The 15278-nt window shown below is 38.0% G+C and overlaps 1 protein-coding gene across 2 annotated transcripts; it reads right to left on the bottom strand.

The window, feature by feature from the left end:
- Positions 1-12703: 12703 nt before the first annotated feature.
- Positions 12704-15200, bottom strand: adcyap1b (adenylate cyclase activating polypeptide 1b). 2 transcript variants are annotated; one of them, XM_015043978.1, is made up of 4 exons: positions 15062-15200; positions 14048-14182; positions 13570-13674; positions 12704-12902 (listed from the first exon to the last, which is right to left on the bottom strand). In XM_015043978.1, the coding sequence occupies exons 1-4, from the start codon at positions 15163-15165 to the stop codon at positions 12719-12721; spliced, it is 528 nt and encodes a 175-aa protein (XP_014899464.1). In that variant the 5' UTR covers positions 15166-15200; the 3' UTR covers positions 12704-12718. The 2 variants fall into 2 exon arrangements, with proteins under 2 accessions (XP_014899464.1, XP_014899465.1); XM_015043979.1 differs by lacking the exon at positions 13570-13674 and having other exon boundaries at positions 15062-15199.
- Positions 15201-15278: the final 78 nt, after the last annotated feature.

Below are 15278 nucleotides of genomic sequence, written 5' to 3'. Positions count from 1 at the left end.
CTTTCTGCATATTTTCATCATATATTTATAGTCATGCTTCCCGCACCTTTCCGTTTTTAGAAGGCAGGAATGCAAATCCCTGTGTAGGTGCGTGTGTGTGTGTGTGTGTGTGTGTGTGTGTGTGTGTGTGTGTGTGTGTGTGTGTGTGTGTGTGTGTGTTTCAAAAATTGTCAGTTGTCAATTTAACACATGCATAAGACGGAGAAGATAGAGCAAGTGATAATGATCCTAGTCTGACACTATTTTTATCATGGACAAAGGTGAATGATTATCATATAAAATTAGATTCAGTGTTTTCTGTCTTGTTAGATTTTTTATTTTTTTTTACCAATATAGGAAAGCATTTTTAAGGAACCTTTTTTCGATAATGCTCTTTCTTTATATTAATTAAAATAAAATCAGGGTACTTATCAGCAGTGTGTTTGTTTTATTTGCAGACATCATTGGTTCTTAGTTGCCAATGCCATGTTATTATATTGCATTTGTCAGTGTTGACTGTGCCAGCATGATGATGTCACTGGAATGCAGCAGCTGCCAAGCCTTCAAACAAACAAGCATGAGTTGTTCTACAGCGACAACAAATAACAGAGCGACAGAGACGAACCCAGAAACTCATTGACCATGTCCAAAAAGACACAAACAGTTTCTATGGGTTCATCATCATCTAAACTCATAAATGTTGCTTATTCTACTAGCCTGAATTTTTTACTCTTAATCTATAACTGTTCATTAAAAACAAAAGTATTTTGTTTTCTTCAGACAATGATTGCTCACAACAGAAGGCCCGGCAGGCATGCAGGAGTCTTGTCCAAGAATAACAAACATTCAGCACTCACAATATTTGCTGGTGTGCTTATCAAATATAGATAAACGTAACTTAGATTTAGAAGTACCCCCGCCATATTTTTGTGATTTATTGTAGACTTAATGTATACTTTTATTTTTGGCATTTTTTTTCCTCAATCTCAAGGATGTAGTCACACTGTTTCCTGTCCTGTGATGTATGCTGGCATTTAAAAAAAGAAAACATGTTATGTGGGTTTAAGCATAAGAAAATAATACTAATCCAACACTGTAATACATACGCCAGCTTCCACAGATTTTTGGGGTATAAAATTCTGTCACAACTTAGCTCAATAACGCAACACCTTTATTGTACATGTAGAGTGAAGATATAAAAAAAATTCAGTACCAGCCAGTACTCTTGAGATGTGAAATATGATTAGGGTGTTTGTATTCGTTCCCAGAATACCTGTAACAGCCTTATTGGTTCAATGCTTGCTTACTGAATGAATACAGCCTGGTTTCAAGCTTTAACTCACCCTGGATCTTTATTAGCAGAACATTCACAATGCATTTTTCCCCAGCACAACTTCTAAAGGTGACACCAAATGAAAACAGAGAACTTTCAGTTATTGTGATGTTCTGCTATTTGGACACATTGGTGTTTCTCATGCAGCTATGGTGGAGACAAAGGTAGGCCGCACCAAAAACTTTTGGTAGCAAATGCGTAGTTTCAGCAGCAATAACTAAGTATTATGGAGCTGCACTTAACTTAGTGTCGAAATAACTCCATGGAGTTTTTATATGTGTGATTTTAAACATGTCTTTAGTCTGAGCCTGATTTACACATTTCTAAATATCAGCACTAAGTATTTTCAAGTGCCTATATTGTTGTATAGTCTATCTATCCAGGCATATCCATGCTTAAGATGCTCACAGTTGTGTGTGATTATAATGGACAAAGCTCATGCACAGCAAACTAAACTGCTAAATGTTCACTTGCTGCTTCTATGCTTTCTAGTTTGTGTTCTAAAAATAATTGTAGTAATTTTACTACAATTAAAAAAACAAGCAAAAAAAAAAAAAACAAGCAAATCCAGTCAGTTCTATGCTGTTCTCTTTTTTAAGTGTTAGATCACATTCTAAAAACTGACAAAGAGTCTTTATCTACTGTTGATCAAAGTTTTAAAAAATGGGTTATACATGTTTATTTTTATGGATTGAAGCATACTAAATACTGTGTGTTAGAGCCCAACACTGGGCATTTTGCTACAACTTTACAAGTATTTTGTTCAAACTGCTAAACTAATGTTGACAAAAGAGTCCCAGGTAACCAATGAAGGAAGGCTGCAGGAAAAGCTTCTTAATGTGTTTTGCGTTTATTCATACGTGAATCACTGCCTACTCCTATTTTAGCTAATCTAAAAGAGATCTTAAGGAGTTTAAATAACCTGTGTCTCAGCTAGATTAACTTTATATTCAGAAAAATATGCGCTCGGTCTATATATATTGTTGAACAAATGAAACTCGCATATCATTACTAGTCCCTCTGCTTTTTTTTTTTTTTTTGTAGTTAAGGTTGTGATAAGCACACAAGCTGGTAACCTAGGCAACTGTGGAAAGAGCATCTGATAGAGATGCCTCCTGGTCTGACAGTTTGTTTTCACTCAGACAGTCAACTACTGCATGGGCACCAGCCAAAAAACAGATTTTGTTAACAGACTGTCTGTCTCATACTGAAATCATTGCAACGAGATGATTTGAACCAGCATGATTAAAAGTTATATTTAGTCATGTTCTGGGTGACATCTGTGAGCTCACGATATCTTTGACCATGTAAGGACTGTGTAGGAATGTAACCTTATCTATGTTGGAAACGTGGTTGCATGTTCTGCTCTCCCAGGAGGATAGAAACAGCTAATCAATACAGATTGGCTTAAGAGTCATTCAGGCATGTTGCTATTGCTTATTAATGTTATTTGAGGCAAAGGCCTGAAAAACAAAGCAAAATGTTTTATTGGTCTTTTGCTTGCTGGGCTAGTCTTTAAGCTGAAGAGAAATATCTTGTTTGGACACTTTTGGGTAATTAAGTTTATTATACCAAACTAATGCTAGGGCATTGAAGGAACATGAAAACAGATTGCGTCACTCTTATTGACTTGACTTGAACATTCAAAAACGTACAGTGGTTGTAGTTGTACTTGGCCGACTCTATTTTATAAAATGAACCGATTGATTCTGTGTTCTGTGTTTCTGGCAAGCACCTTCTTCCATAAAGATTTGTTTTGTAATTTGAAAACAACAACTTTGGAACTAGTGCAGAGTCCTTATTGTATCACATAGGTGCTTATTTGATGCTTTATTAATACTGAATTCTGATGCACAAGGCTTCTTGCTTTCATAAAGTTTATAGAGGGAAAAACGAGTGCAAGCAAGTGAATATCCTCAAAGAGACGGAAGGATAATTAATACTCTAACTAATTCATGGTGCCCTAGCTTTGTCTTCATCAGGATGATTATCTGTTGCGGTATACCCTCCTGTTCTGTGTTACTGCAATAAACTGATTGAACAAACAGAACTCCATAAATCAGCATAATTGTCATTCTCATGCAAAGTGCTACACTAAGCATGTTGTCTGTTAGTTGGAATGTCTACAGGAAAGTTGTTTTATATCTAAGACGGACAAAGAGAAGATTTAAAGAAAGACTTGCAGAAGGTAAAAATGAGGCGCAGACAAAGAAAATTTATCATGCTGGAAAATCATCCAAAGAGGACCTGGTGGTCCAAGATTATTAAAAGCTATTGTTGGTCATCATCTTAAAAGACCAGAATGTTTTGTTTTTCTTTACCACAACAGACAATAATCTTCATGAAGATGTGTGGCCAGAATTATTCTGACCTAAATTGGGATGGGCCAGGATTCCAGCAAACTGTTTTGAGAATCTTGTAGAGGGATTCCCAGTGTTTGAAGTTAAATATTAGTAGATTAATGAAGCCTAACTCTATTAGTCTACACAAAACAAAAGAAATGTAAGAAACGTAGTAAGCTCTGCTGTGATTATAAGCTCTGAATAACAGATTTTCATTACAAAGACTATCACGGATTGCTGATTTAAGAGTGCCGGTATGTCTGTTTTCAGCCACGTGTCAATCACTAAACAAAGGCTCTATTATGGGAGGGGATGAGTTGGAGGGGAGTCGTTCAACAGAAGGGAACAGGGGCGTGGGGGGGGAGGGGAGCTAGATGATATTCGGCTGTTGTCCTCCCCAGGGGGTACAGGATGTCACTCACAGGTGTGAATGAAGAGCCTGGTTGGTTGCCTCACCTCCCCACGTTTCCCTCTTATACTACGTCTTTCCCTCTCACAGAGCTTCATTTTTTTTATAGAGCTGCCACACACAATTCCCAAAGAGTTGCTTGCTGACTGGCAGTTACTTTAATGTTGAATACGTGTGAAAGATGGGAAAGCCTGTACCTGCTATGTGCGTCAGCCTCTTAAAGTGAACACTTACCTTTTTGTTGTGCAAGTGAGGAGTAGGAGAAGGAGAGTTCTAGGATTTCCACATTTTGAAAGCACCATAACGAAGAACATGGAAAAGAATGTCTTATATTTAAATCTATTTGTGACGTAAATAAAAAGCATTAGGTAACTCAGTGCTAGATTTGGGTGTAAGCCAAGAAAATGACTTCGTCTCCAGCGAATTTTCTTCCTGACAATATTGTTTTTCATTGGCCAAGAGGCTGTCTGGTCTGCAACTCTGCCCTTCAAGTAATACCGTTTAATCCCTCTGTCTTTGCCGGTATTCTGCCGACATATTAAACACGTTCCTACCATACAAGTACTGCCTGCCTTAATGACACAGATTGAGCTTGCATTCATTAAAAGGAGAGAGAAGAGACATCAGCACAGGCTATGTGTTAGGGTGTGAATTTTACTCTCATACTCTACAACTAGTCTCTCATCCTCTCACTCTCTCTCTCTCTGTCATCATTACCTCTCATCCCCAATGTTGTGTGTGAACACATTCACATGAATGTGTTCAATAGTGGAGTTCACATTTGTGGGAAGCTTGACCTGAGCTGTGTCTTGTTTTAATGAACATAAAGTGAACACTCTTCACCTTGAAGTAATTTAATACCTAAAGGGAGATTTATAGTTTTTAAGAAGGAAACTTTGACTATATGATGCAAAAAGATCCATAGCATTTTCAGTCAAGGTGTGAGCTGAGTGATTGCTGGGTGAATGATTGTGTGTGTGGGTGCATGTGTGAGGGGCAGGGGGGAATTTAGCCTGATACCCGTAGACAAACTATTATTAGCACATTTGTGGAAACACACTCATAATGTAATGTAGACATAGACATCTTACCTTGCTTTAAACTTATCTACACTATCTTAAGATTGTCCTTCATGCAGAAGGCTCAACAAATTTCTTATCCATGGACAGGAGGTAAAGCAAACATGAGCAGATGTTGCACCATCTAACTTGTCTCTCAGGTCATCCTGCAGTTTTAGCACCTAAAACAACAATACATACATTGTCTTGAAGATTTTGTTGGCTAATGTTCTTAAACACAGTCAAGAAGAGAAACATAAAAATTTGAATTCAGAAGATTTTTTTTTATTTTATGGATGTATTATCAAAACATGTGAGGTACATTAGTGTTTTGGGTGTTTTATTCGGGACAACTTTAACTTTCCTTTCTTGTCACTACAATAATAACATCTGAAAGAGCAAAACAAATCTCATCTGCAATGACTTGATGGCAGTCATTGCAATCAGAAAGTGGTCTAAATGAGCTGTATTTCATTAAAAATGTAAATTGCTGTTTTCTTCATACAAAAATAATACACTTTGGGAATGAGAGTATCAATTCTAGTTGATGCACCACTATAGGAAATGGCTCATGTGGGACATGACTACAAGAGAGAATAAAATTTGTGTTAGGCGATGCAATCCTTGATATGCTAATTTTTGGATAATGTTATGACCTCTTTATAAGCTTAATTTCATAAAATATATTTAAAAAAGCAGGAACTGATTCAAGCCAGACATGTGGTCTTAGCTTATGAAGTTTAGTTGCTGAAATATTAAAACAAATTAAATCATTTTAGCAGACTGAAATTAACTCAGAAGTAGTTCTTTTTAAGAATTTACTGGGAAAACACTGCTTATTCTATTTAGCAAATCTGTCACAAGATTTAGATGCTCAAGACCTACAACTGTGTTTATCTATGGGTTTAAGTAGTATAGTAGTAGATCCTGGTGAGAAATAAGGGGCAGGACTACAAAGAGCATAAACACATCCCTTTTGACAAATCTCAAGTTTTTTTTTTTTTTTTTTTACACCCAGCAGCTAATTATACATAATTCAGTGTTTGCACAACCTTGCCCTAAGCACTATGAGTAATGTTTGACTAAATGAGCAAGAAGCAAAAATGACAACAGTGATGAAACTGCAGAAGGTGACTTTGGTCATTTAACTCTTACTTAGTTCAAAATTCAACAATTGTTGAGGTTCCCAACAAATAAAATGTATCCAAAATGGACATTTTGTGATCCCATAGGGTGCACCACAAAACTTCTTAGCATGCTGCATCCCAATAAGTTCAAAAACCAGCAGGCTCTCCTGCTGTGGAGCACCTGCTGTTTCCCAACCACTTTCTTTCACAAGCAAAATAAAAAAGCAGAAGGAAACCAAGCGTTATGTGTTTTGGGGTTTTTAGAAGTAGTCAGTTGAACACTCTTTTAATAAAACTTGGTCTCTGTTAAATAATGCTGACTCTGCAGTTAAGGGTACAAAATAGGATGAAAAACAAAGAGAATGTCATAAAAACAAAATCAGGGGTCAAGTAATATTTGACAAAGATGGATCAGGTTTCAAAAACTATAATCAAAACAGATAGCAGACTTTAACATTAAAACAAGAGTATTACTTGTACTTTAGTACATGACTTTATCAAATAGGACGTTCCTAAAAGTACAGTTTTTAGTTGGAATCCATCCCATATGAGCTCTTCCAAACTCTTTACTTCACAGTCCTCTCAAAATTGTAATTATTCCTATTTTTTGTTTTCCTCTCTGTCTTACTATGGCTGTGTAGAATAACATAAACTAACATTCTGTGTCAGTTTCTGAGAACCTAACTTTTTGGTTGTTGTTATTATCTATAAACCATTATCATCAAAAAATATATAAATAACATTTTAAAGTGTTAAATATGTTCAAGCAAAAGTTTTAAATTAATCTCATCAGTCTAAGTGTACTTGACCGATACAATGTATGAGCTACATTTTGTTATTCGAAATACTTAAATAAACTGCATTTTGATTATATTCATCCATTACTAGTAAATAATGTGTGTCAGTTGAGACCAAATCCTATCTGAGAAAAAATGAAAACCATTTCTCTCTGGGATGAAGTCAACCTGGTTATTTTCCCTGCTGAGTTCTCAGGATTTCAACCCAAAATATTCAATTTGCATGATAGAAACCTTTGATTCCAGCAGCGAAAAGAAAGAAAACTCTTGAAATTTGGTAGCTGAGAATATTCTATGTGTTGTTTTTTTTTTTTTTTGCTTCCTGGCCAAGAAACATTGCAATAAATGACAGATAGTTGTGGTCATGCTTGGTTAGTCAGTCAGCAGAGGTAGTTTTACCCTCTGAGCTGGAAACATCTCCTGATCAGTGGTCCATGTCTTCAAACCTTCGCCCACAACTCCTTCTCTTCACTCACTTCTCCCTCTCTGTCTTCTGTTGCTCTCATAGGGCCTGTGTTTACAGCAGAGTACCTCCTGCTCAATGACAGATATGGCAGTGCTTGCCATGAGTCTGTGTTTAGGAGAAAAGTAGCATCATTGCTACCATGCTCAGGAGTCCCATTAAAGCCATGGCCGGATTATAACCCCCACCCCCAAAAATATAATAAATAAAACAAACCTAACCACTGAATAATTCATGAGTTGACACTCAGGAGGAGTGCAGTGGGTGGGAGGATGGTTGCATCATCACTTGTGTCTGGGCCTGTCTTATGAGTTCTTTATTCCAACCCTGAAAATGCGAGAGAGATTTGGGAGGGGGGGGCGGGGTCGTGTTTGTACAAAAACCTCACAGTGAGAGTGGGAGAGAGCACGGGTAAAGGGCAGAGAATGTAAAGTCTCAAACAATAGCTCAATTTCAACCATGCATCCACACTTCTGGCTTTACATGCTCTTCAAAAATACTGGAACAAAGAAGGATGGGTGTGGCTGCAATGCCGGAGGCGAATCTGGGAATCCTCCCAGGAAAAGCCCTGAACACTAACTGCCCCTCAACCATTTCCCCTCTGACACTTGGAACATGATTAAGACGTGTCTAGAGCCAGAAGAAAGATTATTAGGCGCAGTGCATCCCTTAAAGCTGGGTAAGGTGTGAGCTTGTCTTATTTTCATCCGCAAGAAGAAACTGTTCTCCTGGAAGACACGTAAAATGGGATCAATCAGAGCAAAGATACTCTGATGGGGAGATGAGAAGTGGAGCGATGCACGCCACAGAGCAGAGGCAAAGCAGCGCTAAGAGGAGGGAGGAGTCATCTTTTATTGATTCAGGCATTAATGTACATTATGTACAAATTGGTCGAGGGTGGCCCCTCATGCGCAGTCCTGTGCTGTGCCAACAAATTGAAGCAATTGCCTTGATATCCACTTGTGGGCGTATGGGAGATTGCATTTCAAATCCAATGTGATTTTTTTTTTTTTTTTTTTGTTTCCTTGTTTGTTTGGACATTTTACCCCACTCATTTGATCCATACTCCATACTTATTAATAAGAAAAAGAAGAAAAAAAGCTGCAATAAATATCTGTGAATCTTCACTTGTCGAGAGTCCCACCCCTGCTTTTATTTATGACAGCTGAAAAGTGCACAGGAGGGCGTAAATAAAGAATGGAGACTACCTATATTTCCCAAAGGTGGCTCTGACTCTGACAGTTGACAATTTGTCAGCCTTTTCATACCAGTGGGGCAAACATCATGAATCAGCTTGCTCAGGAGGGGAGAAAACAAAGATATATGTCCAAGAGCTTGGATGTTTTGTGCTCCTCTATGCTGAAGATACTTGTGTTTATTCCAATAATTGGATCTTATTAAAATCTTCTGTTCTCAAGTCACATATGTGAGGTTTTATGCAGAACTCCATTCCAATGCAGACTCTGACCAAGGTCTGCACACAGACAAAAGCAAACACACTTGACACACGCGCACACACACAACCGTGTCCCTTTGTGGACCGTTGCCATGCAACATTTCTCTGATTGGGTTAGTTGAGCTCTAGTGAATGTGCACTCACACACACACACACCACAACACACACTCCTCCCGGTTGATGAGGATCAGATCACACACAAACTCGTCGCCACACCCATCCTCCTCTCCCGCGGGACGCAGCTGCTCCTCCAAGGCCGAGGATGGAGAGGGGAGAGAGACGTGGCTCTTACAACAGGAGGGAAGTGGTCTCCTCCTCTCTGTGAGCTCTGCTGCTCAGTCCAGGGTCGAAGCTTTCCTTGGCTGTGATGATTGATGGTTCTTTGTTGGTTAAATTAAGTTTTATTACCATTAAATATCAACTGCACAACCCATTTTTTTTCTTAGAACACATACACTTTGCCATTTAACCAGCGATTAACAACACCATTTGGATTCTGCTTCGTGTGTGTGTCAAGTTCGTTTTGTGATTTTTATTTTATTTTATTTTATTTATTTATTTTTTTTTTTTCATTTCTAATGATTTTCCTATGAAAAGGATGCATTCACGTCAAGTGGACTTGAAATCGACACACTCCACTAGAGCTTTGTTTTACTATATTTGCTGGAGAACTTCTAAGCCTATTTTCTTTTGTATGAGTTTATATTTGTGTTTACAATGGAAGCTGATCTGTCTTCAGAGGTACACATTGATCGTATAATCCCAAGATATATTAAGTCTCGAGTCATTTTGTGTGTGACTAAACTGTTTGTGTTGGATCCTCTCGGAAGGGTGAAGTATCAAAGATTAGACATCGATTGTTCGGTTTTGTTGTTTACAAAAATTTATTCATACAAATCTTACAACACTTTCATGACATTGAGAAACGTAAGAACCCCATATAAGGACTTGTATGTGTTTAACGATGCCACTTTGCACTGAGGTTAAGTTCTAAAACATAATGTTCTCAAATAGATAAGAGTTTACACATTGAAGTAAGGCGTTGGGCGCTGTCAGAACTATCAACAACAGGCATTTTCTATGATCTGAACAACATCTCTGTTATTCTGCTCTTAAACCCTTTTTTTTTATTTATTCGAAATAGTGTTGCACAGAGTCGTAAATGATATATATAGGGGCTATTTTTTGATCATATAAGTTACTGACCAATATCAAAATAATCAACAACACCTCATAATCAACAATAACAAACACTGGTCATTGTTCACAAACTCTCACAGACACTAAACAACCCAAACTCATGCACACGCACACACACACACGCACGCACTCGCATGTTGCCTGCTCCACCAACATATACATTCTATTCTTGTCTACAATATATATATATATATATATATTTTATTTTTTTTACTCAAAAAAACTCATTGGCCATGCTGTGAAAACAAAAGCCTAATTCTACTACTGTTAGGGCAGACTAAGCTGAGCAATTAAACAGAGTAAAAGGAAGTTTCAATGTAAGCTAATGGACTGCAGCATCGTAGGGCCACTGAAATTGCCATCTGTCACTCGTGGCGAATTTTTCTTAGTTTTTTTTTTTTTGTTCTTTTCATTTTTTTTTTTTTTTAGGTTTCTCACATCAAAGCAAGGCACAAAAGCCAAACGCTGTTTCCACCTCCACGTCTGTGTTCGGTCACTCATGATACACATACATGTGCGTTTGCCACACACACACACACACACACACACACACACACATACACACACACACACACACATGCACACGCACGCAAGCACACCACGCACACGCATACACACAAAGCTTGTGGTTTAAAGTCAAATTAGAAGACGAGTGTGTTGGTATTTTCTATGGGGAGAACACAGACTGCTGATTCGATTGCAAGCGTACGCACAAAGCTGCAGTTGCATACGAGGGAATAAATACTTGGAATGTTCCCTTATAAAAAGTCAGGAGGGGAGGGTTTCCTGTCTGCTGGAAAGGGTGAACTTCATTCAGCCGTGTTCTGGCATTAGAGGGAAAACCTATCATCCTGCAGGAAAACCTCTGTGAAGGGAATTCAACATCTGATATTCTGCTTTTATCAGACTCATTGACCCTAATCTCACTGAGGCAGAAGAAGCCCTCAACTCTTCTCTGATTTTAACACATCCTGCCTTCCCTGACTCTTGGGGTGCTGCGGCTGGTTTCTTGTGCAACCTCTCTTTCCCTCTCCACTTCTTCAACACTCTCTCGTCTCCATTTCTCAACCTGACACTCCTCCTCGTTCTTTTTCCTCACTGCACAGTAGACATCCGACACAGACCAGCTTCTCACTAACAGTTGAAACACAGCACTAAATCAGCAAAGGCCATGTAGACTAAAACGGAATTTTAAAAAACTGCTACAATAAGACAAAAAGTAATCAGCGTTCTGTTATGTCCACCATGACAGTGGCAGGGGAGGTAAAGATTCAACAAGTCAGTGCAGTTCCAGTATCTACCGCCTCTAGCCCTCATTGTTCACATTTTTTGTCACAATATAGCAGAGGGGAGGGGTTCGGAAATGAGCTTGGCGCAGCCCACTTTACAAAAATAGCAATAAAAGCACATAGGCATGCAGTCTCTACGCGAGAATTAGCAAGGTGTCAGTTTCCACATGCACCAAATAAAAGGTAAATATCCTCCTTCAGCATCCAGGATTCTCATGTTTCCTTTGTGCTTTGTTTCCTGCTTTTCTTTTTTCTCTTTCTCTCTCTGCTACCTGCATACAATGAACAGATTAAGCACATTTTTTTCCAGATATTCCTGTTGGTTTACAACACTGAGAGGATCAAACATTCTTTGCACAGTCCTGTAGAGCGTGATTTATCTCCTACTGTGAAATGACTTTGAGGCAAGTAAGCAGGCAGTGCTTTCTGCTACCATATCTCCTGTAAAGGCAATAATCCCCCTGCAAAAGCCCATGTGTGACTGAATATCCATACTTTCTACACAAACAGGGTATATTTTTTTCTACTAGTAGAATGGATGGATGTGTAAATCATCCACATATCCATCAGATGAGGAGCTGTCCAACAGAACCCATCTCACTTTAACGCCCTGGAGGGGCAGCAAAACTCTCCAAACCCACAGAGCTCCCATTAAAGGGAGTATGGAAAAAAAAAAAAAAAGTAGCATCTATCATTTATGATAAGCCCACATGTGCCTCACGTAGCATGCTCACTGCTTCTTTGGGCCTGCTTTTGCAAAACAAAAACAAAAAAGAAACACAAAAAAAACAACACTAAAAAAATAGACTAAAAAAATAAGTAGTAACATTCAATACTTTGATTGTCTTTTGAAAATCTATTTATTTTCTGCATATGTGGATGACCTTGGGAGATTTCAAGCGCATAAACGTTGAAGGTGCACATCTATCTTTTTTTTCTGATTTCATCATCATCTTTTTTGTCATTTTTTTCTGTTGTTTTCAACATCTCAACATGAAAAATAAAAATATTGGTCCACAAAGTAGCTATAACTGTGCGGTATCAAGTGCTTTTGTACAAAAAGGGAAAAGAAAAAAACGATATTATTAATAAAATATTCATTTTAATGGCTTTACTTCATACATAAATACATGTTGAAAGAACACAGGCGCAATCCACTGGTTGGTCAGATATATCTGAATGACTTTGAGTTAACGACTGGATGTATATACACAGGAGGGCAGTTTTGGGCGCTTTTTCTTTCTTTTTTCTTTCTTTCAGCGGAGCTACAAATAGGCGAGCCGGCGTCCTTTGTTCCTAACTCTCTGTCTGTACCTTCTACCCAGAACCGCTGCCAGGTATTTCTGCACGGCCATCTGCTTTCTATAGCGGCTGTAGCTGTCGGTGAAGATCCCATCTGAGTGTCTTTTGGACAGGGGCTCTGACTCTTCCTCCATGCTGTTGTCGTCACTGAAAAATAATCGGGGGAAAAGACACAGAACGGAAGAAATCACGATGAGATTCGTTAATCAAGCAAGTTCAGCATAAATTTGTGTTTTTAAATTGTTATTATTATTATTATTATTATTATTATTATTATTATTATTATTATTATTATTATTATTATTATTATTATTATTATGTACATATAGTGATTATCATTACGCTTTGATCAACAGTTGGGCCTTTACTCTTTTGTTTTTCGTTTTGTTTTGTTTTGTTTTTGTTTTTTTAATATGTGGAAAATATGATAATACCGAATTCCGCATTTGATTTAAATAAGCGTTTCAATTATTCATCTGAAGCCCAATGGATATTCTGACACATCATTTTTCATTAGCGCTTAGGTTTAGAACAGTTAAATCAGAAATTAATGGTGCAATCACACCTCACTTGCAGGGGATTTTAAAATAAGACTCCTGTTTTTATTACTTTCGTTTTGCAAATCAGAAACACTATAAGCACAATGAAGACCTCTAGAGGGTTTTATGGACAGGCAACACAAAAAATAATAAGAAACAAATAAATAAAAATCACGCACATATAATGAGTGACGCAAGCAGCCTGAAGTTGTGCAGTGCAGAAACATAAAAATAAAAAAAAACTAAAAAAAAACGCTGAAGAGAAATGCCCTTACCCTGCACGAACAGTCATCAGAGAATGCAGATAATGTCTCGCTGTTAACTGACCCAGGATCTCCCTCAAGGCTCTATCTAATTCTTCCTCAGCATGCCTTTCTGGTCTGAGATGATAAAACGCCAAAAAACACATAGATCATCAGAGACTTAAAGGAAAAAAATAATAATGACAGAAACAATGATAAATGAAATAAAAAGAGGCGCAGACAAAAATGATTCAAGACAGCCTAGAATGTCCCCACCCATCGGCATGAGGTTCAAAAATAATAATAATAATAACAATACCAATTTAAAAATAAATAAATAAACAGCATTTAAAAAATTTAAAAAAAAAGCCTTAACATGCTCTCCCTCCGTGATCTTCATGTTCAGCAGAATGGAAACAACAACTTGAGGCTACTCGGTATGGAAGTAAGACAGGGCAAATTACACGGTGCGCTCTGTCCCAGCTGCAGTACGCATTCAAGTGGGATTTACCTTTTTTCTGGTGGGTAGTACAGGCTGTACGCATCGTCGTTTAGAGATGGGGGGCTTCGTATAGCAAGCTGGTCGCTGTCAAAGCCCATGTCGGACAGAGAGTTGCCATCCTCATCAAACGCATCGTTTTCAAGTCTGCAACGTGCAAGGCAGGCGTCAGAAATCCGATGCAGTAAAAGAAAAAAAAAAAAAGAAAAGAAAAGAAATGCGTGCCTCAAACCAGCAGACACGCCTTATGTGTTTCTGATGAAGTAAGAGAAGTATTAAGATATAACTTTTTAATAATTACTTAAAATTACAAACATAAACCCTTTTTCCTTAGGGTAGAAAATCTGTTTTATATTCCAACTTGCTACCGCTGATGATTTCAGCGCAGACTTCACACTCATTAATTATTAAAAAATCGAAACAATAGGTGTTGAAAAAGATCGCCTATAGGCTATAAGAGTGTGGGCGGTGGAGCCTCAGAAGAGAGTGGGGGAATAAATCAATTAAAAGACTGCTTAAAAATAGCTGAAAAAATTCTGAATCGAAGAGAACCACGCCCAAATTTAATTCTGGATATGCTTTTAACAGAAACAAAAAAAAAAAAAGAAAGAAAGAAAGAAAGAAATCTTAAATGGGAAGAGCTCTCCGATTCGTTTTGCCTCGCCTCTCCTTGGTGACGCCAGTCCATCGTCATCCCAAGGGCTATCCAGCGCACCGACTGCTCTCTCATTTTTAATAAGGGGGAGTTCTGCGAGCCGTCCCACCGGACTGATACATGTACGCAATTTCCATAGGCATTTTCCACTCAACACCTGCGTTTGTGTGCTTTGGGGAAATTATTGCACACCCATGTTTTTTTTGTTTTTTCTCTTTTCAAGCTCAGCGCTCTAAAATTGCGCCTATATTTGCGCACTTGTCTGAAATAAAGACATAGGGTTGGAACATTGAAAAATATGCCGCTTAACACAATTTTGAAATGAATAATTTAAAGAATCCTTCAGTATGGAAGGATTAGGACAAACCTACCTGATCTTTGGGTAACTTAGTCCTATAGGTGTGCAGAAGACGCTGTAGTGCATTAAGATTCCGTAGATGAGCAAGATTAAAGTGGCTTTACTCGAACTGGCCATGCTGTCGATGAAATACAGACAGGAAACAGGTTACTTTCTCTGCTGAGAAATGAACGCTCTTTGTTTAATCATAGTAACAGACGCTGGTTGATATATATATATATATATATATA

Source organism: Poecilia latipinna, unplaced genomic scaffold (genome assembly GCF_001443285.1).
Source record: "Poecilia latipinna isolate Pla-1442-1.1 unplaced genomic scaffold, P_latipinna-1.0 Scaffold658, whole genome shotgun sequence".
NCBI classification, from domain to species: Eukaryota; Metazoa; Chordata; class Actinopteri; order Cyprinodontiformes; family Poeciliidae; genus Poecilia; species Poecilia latipinna.
The sequence above is the reverse complement of the archived record's forward strand: the minus strand, read 5'-3'. Positions and strand labels throughout refer to the sequence as shown.

Coding starts and splice junctions, on each gene's coding strand:
- adcyap1b (XM_015043978.1), bottom strand. CDS start 15,165: ATGGCCAGTTCGAGTAAAGCCACTTTAATCTTGCTCATCTACGGAATC. Junction 14,183..15,061: donor CTAAGTTACCCAAAGATCAG/GTAGGTTTGTCC, acceptor TGCACGTTGCAG/ACTTGAAAACGATGCGTTTG. Junction 13,675..14,047: donor TACTACCCACCAGAAAAAAG/GTAAATCCCACT, acceptor TTATCATCTCAG/ACCAGAAAGGCATGCTGAGG.